Source organism: Cnephaeus nilssonii (genome assembly GCF_951640355.1).
Source record: "Cnephaeus nilssonii genome assembly, chromosome: X".
Classification (NCBI taxonomy): Eukaryota; Metazoa; Chordata; class Mammalia; order Chiroptera; family Vespertilionidae; genus Cnephaeus; species Cnephaeus nilssonii.
The window spans coordinates 8,181,214-8,200,430 of NC_137071.1; the positions used below are offsets into that span (position 1 = coordinate 8,181,214).

Genomic DNA, 19,217 nt, shown 5'->3' on the forward strand with positions numbered 1-19,217 from the left:
CCCTAAACCCTTCACCCCTCTAGTCTGCCAGTGCTCTCAGGCCTGCATGAGTGCAGACAGCCATGATGCCTGTGCTAAGGGAATTACTAGGTGTACCGGTTAATAATGCAGATTGTTTTCAATAGATGGAGTTATACATATGTTGATATATATGCGATTTGATATGTATGCTATTTTGTTGTATTGACAGCAAGCTTCAAAACTTCATATGTCAAATTTTCTGAAGGTGTTAACATCATAGATATTTTTACACTTAAAAATGTCGAATTTCCTGCCAAAAAAAAGAGCATTTGCGGGCAGTTTTAATTCATTACTTTATTTTGAAGAAAAAGTTATCGTATACTTCGGGAAACTTATGGTGAACATGCTCCATCTCAAGTTACTTGTGAATGCTGGTTTAAACACTTTAAAAGTGATGATTTCAATGTGAAAGACAAAGAACATTCAGGTCAACTGAAAAAGTTTGAAGACCAACTATTATAAGCATTATTGGATGAAGATGTGTGTCAGACTCAAACACAACTTGCAGAAAGATTAAATGTTGCTCAGCAAACAATTTCCGATTGTTTACAAGCAATGGGAAAGATTTTAAAGGAAGGAAAATGGGTGCCACATCAACTGAATAAAAGACAAATAGAAAACTGAAAAGTCATCAGTAAAATGTTGCTTCAACGGCATGAAAGAAAGTCTTTTTTGCATCTAATTGTGACTGGCGATGAAAAGTAGATTTATTTTGAGAATCCCAAATGCACAAAATCATGGGTTGATCCAGGTCAACCATCAACATTGACTGCAAGGCCAAACAGTTTCAGATAGAAGACAGTGCTTTGCGTTTGTTGGGATCAGGAAGGTGTGGTGTATTATGAGCTTCTAAAACCAGGTGAAACCGTTAATACTGATTGCTACAGAGAACAAATCAATTTGAACCATGCTTTGATCGTGAAACTACCAGAATGTTCCAGAAGACATGGCAAAGTAATTTTGCTTCATAATAACGCACCATCACACACTTCAAAACCAGTTAGACACCAATTAAAAGATCTTGCCTGGGAAGTATTAACCCACCTACTGTATTCACCAGACCTTGCTCCTTCAGATTACCAATTGAACTGATCAATGTTTCTGAGCAGCACTTCAAAACGTACAAAAAAGTGGAAAATTGGGTCTCTGAATGGTTTGCCTCAAAACAAGAAAAGTTCTATTGGGACGGTATCCACAAATTACCTAAAGATGGGGGAAATGTGTAGCTAGCAATGGACATTACTTTGAATAAAGCACTTTTGATGTTTCTCTTGAAATTATCATGTTTTCTTTGATTACAAAATCCGCCATTATCAACCGGTACACCTAGTATGTGTTCCCTGCCACTCACCTGCCTATAAGAGTAAAACCACCAATATATCTTAAAGATGGTTCAGTTTTTCATCGTGGTTGACCATCATAAAATTCCTGTACTTCAAAGGAAAGGCTTAAATAACTTATCTTTCAACCATCTACTTGGTGAGTAACATTGCATGAAAGCATAAACAGTACGTGGTCCAAGTCCTGTTAAGCTGCGTCACTTCATACAGATTTTATAGCTCTCAGTATGTTTACAAGACTCTGCCCATAATGATAATAAAACCATTCAACCTTCTTAGCCCAAACAAGGCAGGCAAAATTCTCTCAGGCATGCTACCTGTCTTTGATCTGAACAGTAAACATTCTTTAAGTATTTTTTGCCTGTGAGGCATGACCTGCTTTTTGAAAGCGTCTCCTTGAACAAACCATGACCCAGAGCTTTGCAGCTAGGGCCACTGTGCAGTCTGGGCCCTCCAGCCATGCAGGCCGCCTTCTGGGTTAGCCTTTGTGGGACAGACGTTTTCTGCCGAGCCCTGCAAATCCACAGCTGGCTCTCAGGCAAACAGAATCTAGTTGATTTTTAAATTCATTCATTCACCTAGATACACTGGACTTTGCCTGATCCAGAGAAAAGACGCAAGAGTCTTCCTGAGGAGTTCAGGACCATGAAAACCTCAAGTTTCAAGGGCTAAAAACAAAGCTTGTCCTATCCAGTCAATACCTCAAAGCAGTTCACAGTTTAGAAGGCAGGAGGGAACCTTTGTTTACCTTATTGATGAGAGTTACTATATCTCCTTCTTTGATTGTCAATTCATCATCATTCTGTGCCTCATATGGAAATATTACTTTGCAGTAATCCTTGGCTGTAAGAAGAAAAGAAAACACAACCTTTAAAATGCTTTATCTAATGAGCTGGCACAGGAGAAGATAGTCTCTATCACATTAACTTCAGGGAAGAGCACACTTACAAGATAGGCTATAACCACTGCATAAAGGGTCACCCTCAGAAAACTACTGAAGATTGCTCATTTTGGGCTCATGAATATTTATTCTCTTCATTGTTTTCTTGTTACAAATTATATGATGTCATGAAATGCCATTGACTGCTTTGCTTATTTCAGGCAGAAAAGCAAAAAGGTTTCCTTGGTCCCAGGAAAATATACCATTTTATATACTGTTTGGGTGCTTGCTTAAGCAGACATAATCTACAAACCGAGCAAAAAGCTTAAATTTTGCCCTCACTATCTCCTTCCACACATTGATAAATCAGAAACAGGGTATTTGTATATGTTACAAAGCTGGCATGGTACTCAAAACAATGAAAACGACTCATTATGGCACATCTTAAGAGACTGATGTTGATATATTTATATGTAAATATGTGTCAATCACAAATAGCCAACAAATACTGACCAAATGTTCTTTACACACCCATGTGCCATGGCATCTCTGTGGGAACCTGCCTGTTTATAGATGAGGCTATTCACCAGTGAGGATATGCAGCAGCCTTTGCCAAAGAGGGAAAGACACAAAGGCTACTCAAAATCAGTTCAAGTATGTCCTGAATTCTAGGCACCAATTCTAAAGACTAAATACATTTGTAAGGTGTTTGGTAAATTAAGACTTAGAAAACTGGGGTTTGATGATGCAGACAGAATGTAGAATGAAAAATGCAAGAGAATTTGTGTCTATTGGAACAGGTATTTATTATTCTGCATCAAAGTTAACAGTCCTAATGGTTTTAAATAGCCTTAGAGCCTGGACAGCATGGCTAAGTAGTTGAGCATCTATTTTTGAACTAGGAGGTCATCGTTTGAGTCCCAGTCAGGGCACATGCCCAGGTTGCAGGCTCAATCCCCAGTGATCTCTGAACGCATAATAACCTGGCCACTCAGTGTATAGTGTATAGTGTGTGTGTGTGTGTGTGTGTGTGTGTGTGTGTGTGTGTGTGTATTAGAGGCCCGGTGCATGAATTTGTGCATGGTTGGGGGTCTGGCCAGCCTGGCCAGGGGGAGGGGACATGGGCGGTTGGCCGGCCTGCCTGCTGGTCGAACTCCTGGTTGAGGGGACAATTTTCATATTAGCCTTTTATTATATAGGATATACACTGTGTGGCCAGATTATTATGCGTTCAGAGATCATAATAATCTGGCCACTCAGTGTATATTTAAATGGCCTTAGATATTTCACCCAAATTAGTCTACTTCTTGCAGACAGATCACCTGGAGCAATATACATACATATTATCCATACTACAATTTATGTCACTAAAATGTGTTATTATGCTTAATGTCACATAGTTATATATAAAGTAAAGGTAATGAAAATTTGTAATACAGATACACTATGGTCTAGGGTTGGTCTAGATAAGATAGGGAGGAGAAGGGAAGGAGACATAAGAGGACTCACTTTGTTCCTATGTAGATGCTTTTGCTTTCCATCCAATGACTCCAAGATATCAGTTACCTTCCCTATCCTAGTGTTGGAAACCTGTCATCTTAGTTACTCTGGGTCCCTTTAGCCTCACATTTTAATTTATTATGCTATATTAGAAAATAAGAATTTGTTTTTACTTCTGAGGCCTTTGGGTCCTAATTCAGCAGTATTGGGAGACAAAATCATAATGTTGTTTTGGATGTACCAGTGGTTTTAAAATACTCAAAAATAAACATATAAAAAGGTATTAACCTTTGATTAACCATGATTTTAATTTTATAGTATATGGAATGAAGATGTTCCATACTATAATTCAAAAATTTATTGAGTCACCACCTTTAAATAATATTTTCAGTTCTTGGGCCTACAAGTCACTCCAACTACCCCTTATACCCTCACATTCAAGTGATAACCTAATGCCTGGAGAAAGGGAAGGGGGTAAAGAAGGATGGAAAGAAAAAACAAATATGAATAAACACAAACTCAATATGGTGCAATATTGTTGTGGTGTTTTGGAGAAAGGCAGGATTACGTTAAGGAGAGAGTTCACAAAAGAGGAGGCATTTGAAATGTCTTAAAAGAAGAATATAATTCCAAAACCTTTTGGACATGGGAAGATATAAATATTAAATGAGTAGTAGACAGAGATGGAGAGGAAGGGAATAAAATTAACTTAGGGAGGCATGCATTTTTTAGCTATTCATGAATTAGATGAGGTTAATTAATCTAAAATCAAACAGGAATGAATACACATGTGCATACATAGAAATAAAGGCACAACTTATCCAGTGATTGAGATGATTTTGTCTCTCTAGTTTTTCTTTAGGAAGATTTAAAAAATACTAATGAACTAGCATAAGACTGAAAACCTAGGCCAGTTCTTAAGTTTTGTTTTTTTTCCCCTTAGAGTCCTTTAAGAATCTGATAAAAAGCAATGACTCTCTCTTTCTAGAAAAAGGAGAAAAACATAGACACATTCAAAGGTGTAGAGAAAATGTGTTCAATACCAGAAGGTTTAAGGACCCTGAAACCCTTGCCTAGTTCCAGATCAAGATTCCATGTACTAATTGATTATTGGCTTCCAATTACAGAAGCATGTTCTATTAAAACCACCAAGAAGTCCATGATTCACACTAACCCCCGCCCCCGCAAAAAAAAAAACACAAAAAAACACACACACACACCACAAAACACTTTATTTCAATCTCTAAACTTCTATAAATTTACATGAAATTAAAAACAGACTGTTTATGGAATTGAACTCACATGCCCACATCCCATGACTCCCTTTATCTGGTTTTATAATCTATTCATATAAAAAAAACAACTTAAAAAATAGCCTCAACTTAAAAAAATAAAAGCAAAACAAACAGAATAAACATATCAGCAGGCTGAATATATATACACACACACCAAGGAGATAAAATTAAATCCAGGACGATTCTCTGGGCTCAATTTCAGGACATGAAGATAAAAAAAAACACCATGTGTCACAGAGTCTGATAGGGAGCCTTCCAGAGGTGGAAAGTAACAGGTCACATCTAGAACTCTTTTCTTCTGGGTTACCAGAACAAAAGTAACAAGCTCAGTGGTGTCTATGTTCACCACCATCAAACTCTGACATTCTTTCATTGAACTGACCAATACTATCTGAGACACTAGGGGTTCATAATCCCTTATCCAGAAACCCAGGAGACAGAATTTTTCTGATTTCAGAAAGGGAATATTTTACACACATCATCTATATATATAAAAGCCCAGTGACCAAATGGCGGGATGACCAGAATGACCAGTCGACCAGTCGCTGTGATGCACACTGACCACCAGAGAGCAGACGCTCAACGCAGGAGCTGCCCCCTGGTAGTCAGTGTGCTCCCACAGTAGGAGCACCACTCAGCTGACCAGGATGAGCGGCGCTCCCACAGTGGGCCCATCCCCGCAGGCCACGCCCCCACCAGTGCACGAATCCATGCACTGGCCCTCTAGTTAATATATAACATCTTCACCTGGGGCCTGGGCTGCAACCAACCATCAAATGCATTAAAAGTCTGCAACAAATGAATGATTTGTCATCCTGAGTAGAATGAATGAATGAATAATAAATAAATAAATAAATAAATAAATAAATAAATAAATAAATACTATACATAGATGCATGTTGGTCCAGGACAAATATTATCACCCAAGTGATAAAACCTTTTAATTTTCCTGTTTTTCTGTCTTTTGAAATTGCAATAAGGGTGTGGACTTCTACATGTTCTGGGAAAAGAGACTGAGTTAAATAAGACTAGTATCTGGTTCTAAAGCAGCTTATAATCAAGGAGAGGAAATGAGGCATGTAGACACAGAGCTCTTGGCAAAGCAACAGTGAAGAAAGGATGAGAACAATGCACGCAGCTTAAAGCATCAGAGTATCAGAAATGGGGAAATCATTTACCAAAGGACAGAATAAGAGTCCCTTCTTGGAGGAGTAAAATGTCACTGGGCTCTGAGCAACATTCTGGGACTTTGAGTGGAGGAATAGAAGTCGGGGTTCCCAACCATTCCTGATGACAAGGTTGATGTGGGGCACCCGTTCCTTCTATGCCTCTCCAGGCCCCTTCCATGGGGATCCCAATCAACAGGTCTGAGGTGGAAGCAGGAATCACAAGCACCCTGGTGACTGTGCTCAGCATGGAAGCTTAAGAAAAATTAGTCTAGGGCAGTGGTCCTCACACCTGAGTGAGCATCAGCCCTAGGTATAGGACTTGTAAAAACAGAACCCCCAAGGTTTCTGATTCCCCAGATCTGGGGATTTGCATCTCTACCAAGTTCCCAAGTGCTTCTGCTGGTGGTCTAGTGACCACACTGTGAGAGCCACTGATCTAGCCATGAGTATCAGCAAAGATTCAATGCTAGAAAGGAGCAAAACAACTGAGGATATGGAGTGTGGACCAGTGTGGTGGTGCTGCTGGGGCTGGGGTGCTGTGTGATTGATTTAGATGGGAAGTCCAGTCCTTAGTCAGAGTCTGAGGATCCGGAGTTAGTGGGGAGGGATGGAATGGAAATGAGGTTTGTCATTCATTCAATAAATATGATCTGATTGTCCACAGTGAGCCCAGTGGCAGAGCTGCAGCAGTGCCCTTGGGGGGCTTACTATAGTCTACACCAGCAGTTGGAAACTGGAGAGAGTTTGCTCCCCAGAGGACACTGACAATACTTGGAGACATTTGTGGCTGTCACTGGGGAAGAGGAGGTGGTAAATGTTATTGACATCCAGTGGGTGAAGCCCAGAGATGCTGCTAAACATCCTACAATGGACACAGGATAGCCCCGCAACGAAGAATGTATTGGTCCAAATGTTAACAGTGCCAAGGTAGAGAAACCCTAGTCTACACTTAAATCCAGACAGGGAAGCGAAACACAATGCCTACATCACTATTTTGTCAATGCCTTCCCCCATGAAAAAGCTGACTATGATCCAAATCACAAGACCACCTCTAGTCTTGGATCCTGCTGGGAATGTGACTTTCAAATTATTTCACAATTATGAATTGACACCTTTTATTCTCTCACTTTAAAAAGAGAAAAAAATTTTTAAAAGAAAGGCATCTGACAAACCTTTCTGTTCTCTAGTATGGAACAGATCACAGCTGTTCTCAATGGCATCTTCTCCTGCTCAGATGAAGAGAAGCTCTTTGAGAGGAAGGAAATCCAGGGATAACACAAAGGAGCTAGCTTTCTCCTCTAAGAGGCCTATATTTGGAATCCAGGTCTTCAGCAGCACAGGCATGCTGGGCACCTTTGCAGGAAGACCCCCCACTCTGAATTTGGACAGCAAGGTCTGAGTTGGGGGCACTTGGTGAGAGGTGCCTCCTAGAGAGAGGGGAGACCCCTGAGACATGGAGCCTGGGGGCTTTAGTACATATCAGGTATGGGAGGCACTAAAGCGCTGGGTAGGAAACACATTTTCAATTGGATGTGCTCAAATATGAGTGGGCTTTGGGGAAGGTAAGTGAACAAAAACACCTGTCCTGGAAAAAAGAGAATAAAAGAATTCCCAGGTAAGGTTGGAAAAGCCAACATAAGGGAGGTGACCATTCCCCCCCCCCTATTTAAACATGTGGCGAGAAAGCAAAAATTAGCTCAGTCTGAGAAAGTAAAAACCTGCCCAGCCATTCGTCAGGCTGAGGCCACAAACGCAGATCCTGCCAGCTGCAAAGAGAACATGGGAAATCGTACTTCTCCTAAGCACAGGCTACAGCTGGAAAGGATCCTAATAAGCCCTGCTTTCTACTTTTTTGTAATCATCACCTGACAACATGTTTATTGATTTTAGACAGAGAGGAAGGGAGGGAGGAGGAGAGAACAGAAGGGGAGGGGAAGGGAGGTGAGAGGGGGGGAAAGGAGAGGAGATGAGGGGAGAGGAGGGGAGAGAAGGGGAGAGGAGGGGAGATGAGAGAAGGGAAGAGGAGAGGTGAGGGGAGGGGAGATGAGAGGAAAGGAGAGGAGAGGGGAAGAGAGGAGAGAGGAGAGGGGAGAGGGGAGAGGGGAGAGGAGAGAGGAGAGGGGAGAGGACAGGGGAGAGGAAACTAGTAAACTAAATCATTTCTAATTCTTCATTTGCTCAACCACCATTTGTTATGTGCCCACTGAGTTCATGGCATTTTTCTAGGCTATAAGGTGGGGATATCAAGTAGAAGCCACAACCCCCACCTTAAGGGACCAATGAAACCCACAAGGCACCATGTGTCACTATCACAGGGGACAATTCAATGAAGCAAGTCAATGAACAAGGTGATTAGAAAGGTGGTATGGTGTCCAGTGAGGGAAGGTTAGACAGGAAAGTTTAGCCTTTGCCCCCCAATCATTTATTCAGAAGCCTGATCTGCCTTTGTACAAAATCTGTCAAGGATTCTCTTTTTCCTAATGCACCTGCTCAACTGGTCTTCTGAATGTCTAAGACTGAACTGTTTGTTCAGAAAGAGGCTAAATAGTCCTTTCTCTGAGCTTTTCTTTAGCCCACAGAGGCCACAAATCTGCATCACTTGTAGTAAGGAAGAGAGAAGTTCCAGATGTGGTGAGCTGGAGGAACCTTGGGGCAACTTTGCTTATGAATATTTAGACAGTTTTCCTCTTGTTATGAAAATCATGACAAGCTGTTCCCCAGCATGTGTTTCAGATGAATTTCAATATCATAAAAGCTTTATTGGGAAAGGGGAGATGGTGTTAGCTGTTCAAATAAATCCTGATCAGCTGAATTTCACTTTCACTCAGAAAATACCAATTGACATGAACATTTTTTGAATCATTGTAATTCTTGGTCCTGATGGGAGTTTGTATTTAGCATGCTAAGGAGGCAGCTATGTAGGAGGGAGCTACTCTCCTCTGTACTGCTGGGAAATTTTTGACATATGTTTGTCTTCCAACCAGAAGGAAGGAGGATGCACTGTTCCCAAGCTCAGGGTCATTTCTAGTTGTTGGTCAGCACACTGTGTCCTTCCACCTGAACATGGGTGTTGCATTAAAATCCAGAAGCAGCAAAAGTTCCAAATGGAAAGGGCTTTTTAGTGGACTGGGATGCCTCATGGACATTATCCTATGTAATAAAAGGCTAATATGCAAATTGTCCCTATGGGTGGGAGTTTGACCAACTGGGAGTTAGATGTGCACTGTCCACCAGGGGGCAGTGTGGAACATGGCGGGTGTTGGCGACTGGTGCTGGCAGTGGGTGGCAGTAGAGGTGCTGCCAGCCCCTATGGGCCCTGGTGAGAGCAGGACCATGGCAGGATGGTGGAGCAGGTGAGCGGGCGGTGCCAGGCCAAGGCAAGTATGAAGGGAAGCCCCGGCCAGCAGCTAGAAGCTGCTAGGGACCCTACCCGTGCATGAATTTCATGCACTGGGCCTCTAGTGGAAGAATAATTGCCCCAGAATTTGCTCTCTAAATAAAAGCCAGAGTGTATGTGAGGGGTGAGATTAAACTGCAGAAATTCCTGCTCGGGGTAGATGAAAAATGTTGGCCAATACACATCCCTCCAGGCTTCGCTGGCAGTGATAAGTCTCCTTCCTGACCTACTACCCTCTTACAGGAATATTTACACCTATGCCCGATGACATCATCTCATGTTCCTCCCAAATTGTTCAGATCTTCCTTTTGTCTCTCCCCTCCCGCTGCTCAATTCTCTGAATGCAGAAACCTTTCCCTCTGAATTGTAACACTTTTGGAATTGAATCAGAGGATGCAGATGCTGAGAGGAATCTCGGGGGTTCTCTCTAGTACAAGCCTCTGACTTCACAAACAAAACAGACAATGAAATAAAATTATGTGCCCAAGACAGCACAGCTAATAACAGAGTTGGTCCTAGAATGTGTGCTTTCTGACTCTTGGCCGAAACACACAAGCCAGTCTCTGTAAAACCCCTCTTCATTAATAACCCATCCCTCCCACCATGATGCTTCCAGAGAGCCTAGTGGGTGGACATAATTAAGAGATGTCTGTCTCAATGGATAGAGCATTGGATTGCAGACCAAAGGGTCCCGGGTTCGATTCTGGTCAAGGGCATATACATTGGTTGCTAGATCCTTCCTGGCCCAGGCCCTGGTCAGGATACATGCAGAAGGCAACTAATTGATGTGTTTCTCTCACATTGATGTTTCTCTCTGTCTTTCCCTCTCTTCCACTCTCTCTAGAAATCAATGGAAAAATATCCTGGAGTGAAAATTTAAATAAAAAAGAGAGAAAGATATTTGGCCCTGGCCAGTTTGGCTCCGTGGATAGAGTGTTGGCCTGCGGACTGAAGGGTCACAGATTCAATTCTGCGAGGCAGCCAATCGATGTGTTTCTCTCACATTGATGTTTCTCTCTGTGTGTCTTTCCCCCTGCTTTCACGCTCTCTCTTAAAAAAAAAAAGGAAAATATCCTCAGGTGAGGATTAACAACAACAAAAAAGTTATTTGTAGGACTGAACAAGGCATGGGCTAGAGCCACGACTCTCCCATATGCTTAAAGGAGCTGAGCATTTGCAACTGTGTTAACATCCAGGGCCAGAAAGCCCATCTTAGGTCCCAGGATAACTCTCAACCTACACCATCCAATTGGTGGCCACTAGGCACACAGGGCTACTGAGCACTTGAAATGTGGCTACTCTGAGTTAAGATGTTCTATACCTGTAAAATACACACTAGATTATGAAGACTCATATGAGAAAAGAATGAAAATTATCATTTAATAATTTATATATGTTACATGTTGAAATGACAACTTTTGGGATATTGAGTTAAATAAATTATATTTAAATTAAGTGCACCAGTTTCTTTTTTATTTCTTTAAATGTGTACCTAGAAAATGTAAAATCACGTATGTGGCTCACATAGTATTTCTGTTGGCCAGCACTGCTCCAAAACACAGCTAACCCCTTCCTACCTAATCCTTCCAAAAAGATGTAGCCTCCTGTCTACAGACATTACAAAGGGCAAAGATAAAGTATCAACGACATGCTCTTATCCTAAGGCAAGTTGTTGGGACCCGAGGTTTAGTCACTTAAGCATGCCCTGTAGATTGTCCTGTTTTGTTCCAAATCTTTACAAGTGACATTCAGGTCCCTCCTGCTCAACCTTCCCCCAACATAACCCATAAGTCAATCAAGGTCCTATTTAGTCTGAACAGCATTTAACAATCTACAGGGAAATTCTCTTTCATGTCTATTAAAACTTTTTTCCATTACAAAATATTCTCTGCTTCTCAGATTATTATTTCTGCAAACACAAGTTAGGTAGGTTAAGGCCCATCCCTGGTTGTCACATGTTATGAGGACAGCCAGGTCCAGGGGACCACATTCCAATTGCCTTTGGGGTTTGCTGCATGTCTCCCTTTCCTTTTTCCTGCCTACTGTCCACTCTATCCATACAAGCAATTTGCCTAGTAATCTTGATCATCTATAAACTTGTTAATAGTCATAGCAACAAAATAAGTAGTTGAATGGAAGAAAAGATGGGCTACTGTCCAACAAGAGCAATGGTTCTGAAATGGTTTAACTGTCAAATCTTAAAAAAAAAAAATATTTCAGGACTCAAAGAATCTCGAAGATTTTAGTACCTTAAAGGTAGGGTTAGCAAGATAAGCCTATAACCTGCATGAATAAATGCAGGCCAGTTTCTCCTTAGGAACACTTGTAAGCTTAGAACAGTGGTTCTCAAAGTGCGGGACCTACACCAGGAAGCAGTAGCAGCCGGAAATTTGTTAGAAAAGCACATTTTCAGGCCCCAGATCTTCAGGTGATTGTGAGCACACTTAAATTTGAGAACTGCTGGATTACAGCATTACTCTATTATCCAGCATCTGACTGTACCATTAACAGATGGAAGGCACGTACGTTCATTTGAACCTTAAACATTAAGGAAGAGCTCTAGCATCTGCATCTATATCATCATGAAGTTATTTATCAAAACCACCATATTTAGCTTAGCAGCTCCCATAAATTCATTTTCTTATGTCTAAGGCAGTATCCCTTATTTGCTTTCAAAACTACCTGTTTTTCACTGCAAAGGGAGTTCCTGATATATTATTGTGCAATTAAAAGAACAAATCTATACTTGCTCTTAGATTAATTATAATTTTGTTATACACACACACACACACACACATACACACACACACACACACACACATATATACACTGAGTGGCCAGATTATTATGATCTCTGGATGCATAATAATATGGCCATTCAGTGTATATCGTATATAATAAAAGGCTAATATGCAAATTGTCCCCTCGACCAGGAGTTCGACCAGCAGGCAGGCCAGCCAACCGCCATGTCCCCTCCCCCTGGCCAGGCTGGCCAGACCCCACCCATGCACGAATTTATGCACTGGGCCTCTAATATACATATACATATATATACATATATATACATATATATATATACATATATATATATATATATATATATGTGTGTGTGTGTGTGTGTGTGTGTGTATGTATATACTGAGTGGCCAGATTATTATGCGTTCAGAGATCATAATAATCTGGCCACTCAGTGTAAATATATAGTATTTTCTCTCAATCTTTGTCCAAACTAGATTAGTAGTCTGTCCACATTATCCTCATAAAAAAAATCTGAAACTAAATAAAACAAAACAAAATAAAATCCCTAGAAGGAATTGAAGTACTTGTTTCTGGGAAAAGACACACTAGAGCACATTCAGAATGCCCAGTCATGGGAGGAGTGACTAAGGAAATGGAGAGTTGCCTGATTTAGAAAATACAAACACAGGATACCAAATTACATTTGAATTTCAGATAAACAACAAATATTGCATGGGACATACTTATAACCCCCAAATTATTCATTGTTTATCTAAAATTCAAATGTAACCAGGCATCCTGTATTTTATCTGGCAACTCTAGAATTGGGAATACTGACCTTTGGGAAGGTTCTGGAGAGACAATTGCCCTCAAATACATAAAGGACTGTTAGGAAGAAAATGGGCAAATATCAATATAGACCCAGAGACTATAACCATGGGGGGAAATTACAGGAAGAGCATATCTTGCTCAATAGAAGAAAGACATTTGTATCTAAAGGGATTCGAGCAGAGTTGTGCTGAGAATGCTGGCAGGAAGTCAAGGTTTGGGAGTGTTGGCTGAGTGATTATGATCAAAGATAAGACCTCTCTGACTTGAACATCTGAGAACCCCTAAATTGCTTAAGTTGCCATTCTCTTGAATCTCTCTGTCTCTGGAACTAGGTACAATGCTCTGGGTAGATATGGATAAGCCCTGACTCTGCACATGGGCGAGATACACAAGGCAGGACAGAACCATGTTTCTTAAAGGAGACACCCCCACCCCCAAGAGCTCTGAATCTAACTGTGCCCATCCTACTGTTGGGACCCAATGAAACACTTATGTGCATTTTCCCTGATGTATTGAAAAAAGCCATTAAGATTACATGAGGATTTTATCAAAAGCATTTCAATTATTTAAAAACCCTTAGCTGCTTTCAAATGTAAAATGGATAAATAAGGAAACTCACTCTTTGTCCTGCTGTCCATTTCTGTTTTTGATGAGTCTTGAGTTGCTGTAGCTGGAGGTAACTTCTTTCCAATAGTCTGAGAAAGAAAAAGATTATTCTATTTATCAAGATGATTCGCTCCATTATGCAAAGGAATAAAATCAAGATCATAATGCTCACAACTGGATCTGAAAACAGCACACAAGCTTTGTGCTGTTCTGTGTATTGGTCTGAACCTCAGTGACAAACAAGCTGGAAAATCAGGTAAAGAGGGCATTGGATATCTTTTTACTCATTCTTTCTTGATGTCCTTATTGAAATGTTTATTATATTTAACAGAGAACATAAGTACATTTCACCTCATTTTATGAGAAGCTGACTAGATCTATGGTGGCACAGCATCTAGCCCAGAGGAAGTGCTCAAAAGTATCTACAGAGAGGAAGACTAAGAATGGTAGTAAGAGAGAATGAATAAAAAGAGAGAAAGAAGCCCAGCCAGCATGGCTCAGTGGTTGAGCATTGACCTATGAACCAGGAGGTCACAGTTTGATTCCTGGTCAGGGCACATGCCCGGGTTGTGGGCTCAATCCCCAGTGTGGGACATGCAGGAGGCAGTCAATTGGTAATTCTCTCTGATCATTGATGTTTCTATCTCTCTCTTCCTCTCCCTTCCTCTCTGAAAACAATAAAAATATCATTAAAAGAAAGAGTGAAAGAAGAATGGGATTAAGGACAGACAAACAGGCAGAAGTCAGAGTGTCCAGGGCAACTGTGCCCTACTGCATCCCTTTCTAGCCCAAGGAAAATGGCTATTGATACCAGGGAAACAGCTGTCAAAACCAAGGAGCTGGGTGAACCAACCTCCCCAATGATGAAGGCTTGCCCCAGTGAGAATTCCAGCCACTGGGAAAACCAAACTTATCTTCCCCTTGGACACATGAAAAGGAATGAACTGCATAATTCAAAACCAGCACAGAGGAATGTTTCTTCAAATATAACTGATTCACCACAGTTTTTAATTTGAAAAATGTCTTCATGCTTCAAGTGTTGAAACTAACATTAAATATGAATAAATCACAGAAAGAGGATAAGATAAATCAAATCTTCAGTCCCTCATGCATTTTTTAAGACATTTGTGACAGAAAGCCTTTACATTTTACACGGTGACATTTTTATTTAGTGCCGCAGGGCTTTCTACATTAGATTAAAAAATGAAACACAAAATATTATGCCAACCCTCAACTGCTGCTAAGTACTCAAACTAATAACATCTTGTGATTTCAAGGAAACATCAAGGAGGAGAAAAGCTGATGTTATTTGGCCATAAGGTCAGATTTGATGAAAAACTGATCTTAGAATTATCTTTAAAGATCAGGAATTGACAGAAAAAAAATAGATGCTCTCAGTGTCATTCACATTCATTTTCACCTTCCAACAATATCCTCATCAATCTCCTTGCTTTTTTCCCTTTTGGGGACCAGAATAAAGCATCACTATTGTTAAAGCATTAGCAATAAGAACAGAATAATTAATACTTAAGTTATTACTGAGAGGGGAGAGAGAAAATCAGTAAAACACGATGTCCAATCCTGACCTTCCAGGAAAAAAAAAAAAGAGATAGCCAATGGTTTGGGCTTTACAGCAAATATCTTCCTTTAGACAAGCCTTCAAAGGTTGTATAGTCTTATAATTTCCCCTTATTTGGTAACAGACGAAGTGTTGCCCATCATCTCTAATGTTCTGGTTTACCAGTCCGTCCAAGCTAACAGACATCAAATCAAGGAAAGCACCAGTTAAATCCACTTACTTCTGTGCAGAAAGACACAAGAAAGCAAAGTTTGCTCTACTCCTTTTTCTCACTATTTCAGATAATGCAGAACACTGGCCTCTGTGTGGATCCGGCAAAAGCGGTGATGGTGAAGCTGATACTGTACTCACATCCCAAGGGTACTGGACCTTAATTCTATGTCTCTTCATGGGCCATGACTAAAGGTCTAGAGTAAGGCAAATCATCCCCTCTCAGCCTGGTCCTTCAGGTGTCCCAGAGATGTGGATTATTCAGATGTTTTTCTTTTCTCTAGACCCAGAGAAGTATGGTTCCCAAACCAGCAACACCAGCTTCATCCAGGAACTTGTTAGTAAAGCCAATTCTCAGGCCCTGCCCCAGGCTTTCTCAATCAGAAACTCTGGGGATGGTGCCCTGCAGTCTCTGTATGAACACACCCTCCAGGGGATTCTGATGCACATTTAAGTTTGAGATCTACCGACCTAGATGTAGGAGAGATTCCAGCAGTGCTAACCAAATACCTTTTCTTGGATTAACAACTTGGGTGCCTATATTCTCAGGCCTAGATCAAGTATAAAACACCCTTTTCACTCTCCTTCATCTCTTCTCTCTCTCTCTTTCCACCTTCTTCCTACATTCTCTATTCATAACTGGCATAAGAATGTCTCATTGCTACTAAATGAGTCAGTTCAGGGAGAAAGTGGAGTTTAGTAGAATAGGTAATATGACAATATCACTGAGATTTTTTTTTAAAAGTGAAGGATTGCTTGGTTGACACCAAGGCAGGGGGATATTCAATGCAGCTGGTCCTGAGAAGTATTGCTCCAGAAAACATAGATCCTATACGAAGACTTCACAAGGATCTCCTAAAACAAGTGACACCAAGCCATTTACTACAAGTAAGGGGTGGTTACACAGATTCAGGAGTAGGTCTGGCATTGTATCATCTCACATCATGACAAGAAAGGAATTGGGAGTAGGTGGATGTTGCACAGACATGCTCCTAGGACCAAACTGGAATTACAATCAAAATACAGAAAAATTCCCTGAATAATCAAATGAAGACTCACTGGAGAGAACCCTGATAACTGAGGACAGAAAGTGGAGAGCATAGGTGGCCATGAGACCCTTCACAAAAGGATGAATGGAACAGACTGACAAACAGACAGAAAGATGGTTTTGAACCAAGAATGTAAGGCCATATCTAGCCTCTCTGGCTCAAACTACCTCAAAGGCCAAGCGGGCAGATCCCCATGACTGTACTAACCTTCAGGGAAAGTCACACCCTGCTGTTCCGTCAGTGTTTCCTTTTATTGGCCTTCATTTTAGAAGATTTTTGCACACACTATAGGACACTGAGTAAGTATTGTCCTTGAGTCCACCCCAACACCTGACACTTTTCCAAATACCCCATTCAAGAACCTCTATCACCTGCCCTTCTTCTAAATACAAGAACAAAGACAAGGGGTATTGAAGTATTGCTTTCCCACCAGGCTTCTAGCTTCTACCTCTGAAAACATCTTTTGTCAAGTGAAACGAAATGAAGAGGACCCCAACTTTTAAAGGGCATGCATTATGAAAGCAATGTCTAGTTCCAGTATGCACATAGGTCATGTATAATTGAAGGTCAGCTATGATGCAGGCCAAAGTGAACAGAAAAAGTGGGGAATCATATCCACACCTCTCATCCATCTTGCAGGCAGCAAAGGAGGATTTGGGGCTTGCAGTGGCTGTGGGCAAGGATTCAGGATCTCTACTTTTGGCTTCCTCGGCAGAGTTCTGAGTTTTTGCCTGCTGGGTGCTCTAAGGAAAATGGCTTATCCAGGACAAGCACTGGCCCTGCAGTTAGGGATGATGTGGATACTGCTCGGGATACAGCTCTTTCACCTTCTAAGAGACCTGCAAACAGGTCCATTGTACCATATGGCATCTAAAGGAACACATTCTCAGGCTCTGCTCTTCTGTTCTGTGCTATAGCTAAAGACTTCCTAGTACCCACATCCACGTTACTCTGGTCTGCCTGTCCCCCAACTCAGAAGCCACTGTTTGGTCTGGGAGTGGAAGTATGAGGCTGAAAGCTCTACAAATAGACTGTTACTATCAACGTACTTCAATACACAGTGAACTCCAGGCTGCTGTCAACTTGTGTCTTTCCTACCACATCCTAATCTCCATTTAAAACCTGGTTTTTAAAAATCAATTATTCAAAAAAAATAATTCCTTTGAATATGTAATACCAGAAGTACCTCTCCTGTTTTAGGTCTCTTGACAAAATTACTCAATAATATGTGTTTTGTGTGTATGTGTGTGTTTATAGTAGGAGCATCATATACACTCCTAGCTCTAAAAGATCTGGTAATACAGCATCAGGACAGATAAACCTCATATTATTTCAGTTAGTGTAGCAAGTAATTTTTTTCTTTTCTGTGCCAAAATGAAGAAGCTAATGCTTGTAGGAAAGACAATCACTGGATTCATGTCCAGTGGAATCCAGGTCCCTAGTGACTAATACATCTTTCTCTTTGTGACTGCTGGAGCCTGAGCCAGGATCCTGCTCATATCAAGTATAAAATCACTCCTCTGACTTTATTCTAATTCAGATGCAAACTCCTTTGAGTGTAAAAAAAAAAAGTTTCTAATTATAGGGCAATGCTAAGTAGAAGGAAGTTTAAGTCCTATTTCTGAAAGTCTCCTCTCCAAGAATACTACACACAAACCTTGAATCACAGAGACAACCAGGTTTGCTGTGTAGGGGGCGGGAGGGGGGGTAGCGGGCGGGGAAGGCAAGAGCTCCCTGCATTGGTGAGGCCCTCTGTTGGCAGACCAGGCTTTCAGACAGCTATTCTAGAAGAGAGTGATCTTCTGAGAAACTCTATGTAGACATTACTCAAGTGCTCATACAAAGCCAAACACAAGAGCTGACTTTTCAAACCATTGGTAAAATATGAGATAAAGAATAGCTTTTTGAAGGCATTCCCTTTTCTAGACTAGGATCTGATGGTACGTCTTCCCTTTCTTTTCAGTGCAGATTTATTAAGTGTCTGTTCCATATGAAGCAGGGAAGCGGAGGAAAAGGCAGGAGGATCCAGAACATCCCCAGAAAGGGTGCCCAACCATTCAGCATGGTTATCCCAAATCCTGGTCATATAGAGGATATGGAGAGGTATAGGCTACAGAACACAGTGATGGGAGGAGGGAGAAATCAGTATTTATATAAGACCATATCCTAAACCGTTCAGCTTTCATTTTCTACCATATCTCAAAAAGATACACAAATTGCTATTAAAACCCACTATAAACCTTTTATGTGTATTGTTACATGCTCCTTTCATGAACACCTATGACTTATGGTATTAGGAAAAGTTTTCTGGTGCTCAGTAGGGAGCCATAGGAGCAGAGCAGAAGCTTAGTGACCCTGCTCATGTCACAGCCAGTGAGAACTAGCACAAAGGAGCCTCTTTACAATGGAGCGCCTGTGCATTCTAATGGAAGACTCTTCTTCCCTGAAAACTTTACATAGCAACTGTCAACTCACTTGCCTTTGGTTGGTCTAGCTTAAACTATTTGATAACAACACAAGATATGCCAGAGTAAAACACAACTCAAAATTCTAAAAATAAAATGCATGATACAGTAAAAGAAAAATATATATTTGTAGTTC

At 40.9% G+C, this 19,217-nt stretch overlaps 1 protein-coding gene across 5 annotated transcripts in view; it reads right to left on the bottom strand.

The window, feature by feature from the left end:
• SH3KBP1 (SH3 domain containing kinase binding protein 1) overlaps positions 1 to 19,217 on the bottom strand; it is a 355,548-nt gene that overhangs the window by 100,012 nt on the left and 236,319 nt on the right. For all 5 annotated transcript variants that reach the window (XM_079765733.1, XM_079765735.1, XM_079765736.1 and 2 more), the window contains 2 exons: positions 13,792 to 13,867; positions 2,110 to 2,204 (listed from right to left, as the gene is read on the bottom strand). In XM_079765733.1, the coding sequence (XP_079621859.1) occupies positions 2,110 to 2,204; positions 13,792 to 13,867 (171 nt within the window). The remainder of the gene's footprint in view (positions 1 to 2,109; positions 2,205 to 13,791; positions 13,868 to 19,217) is intronic.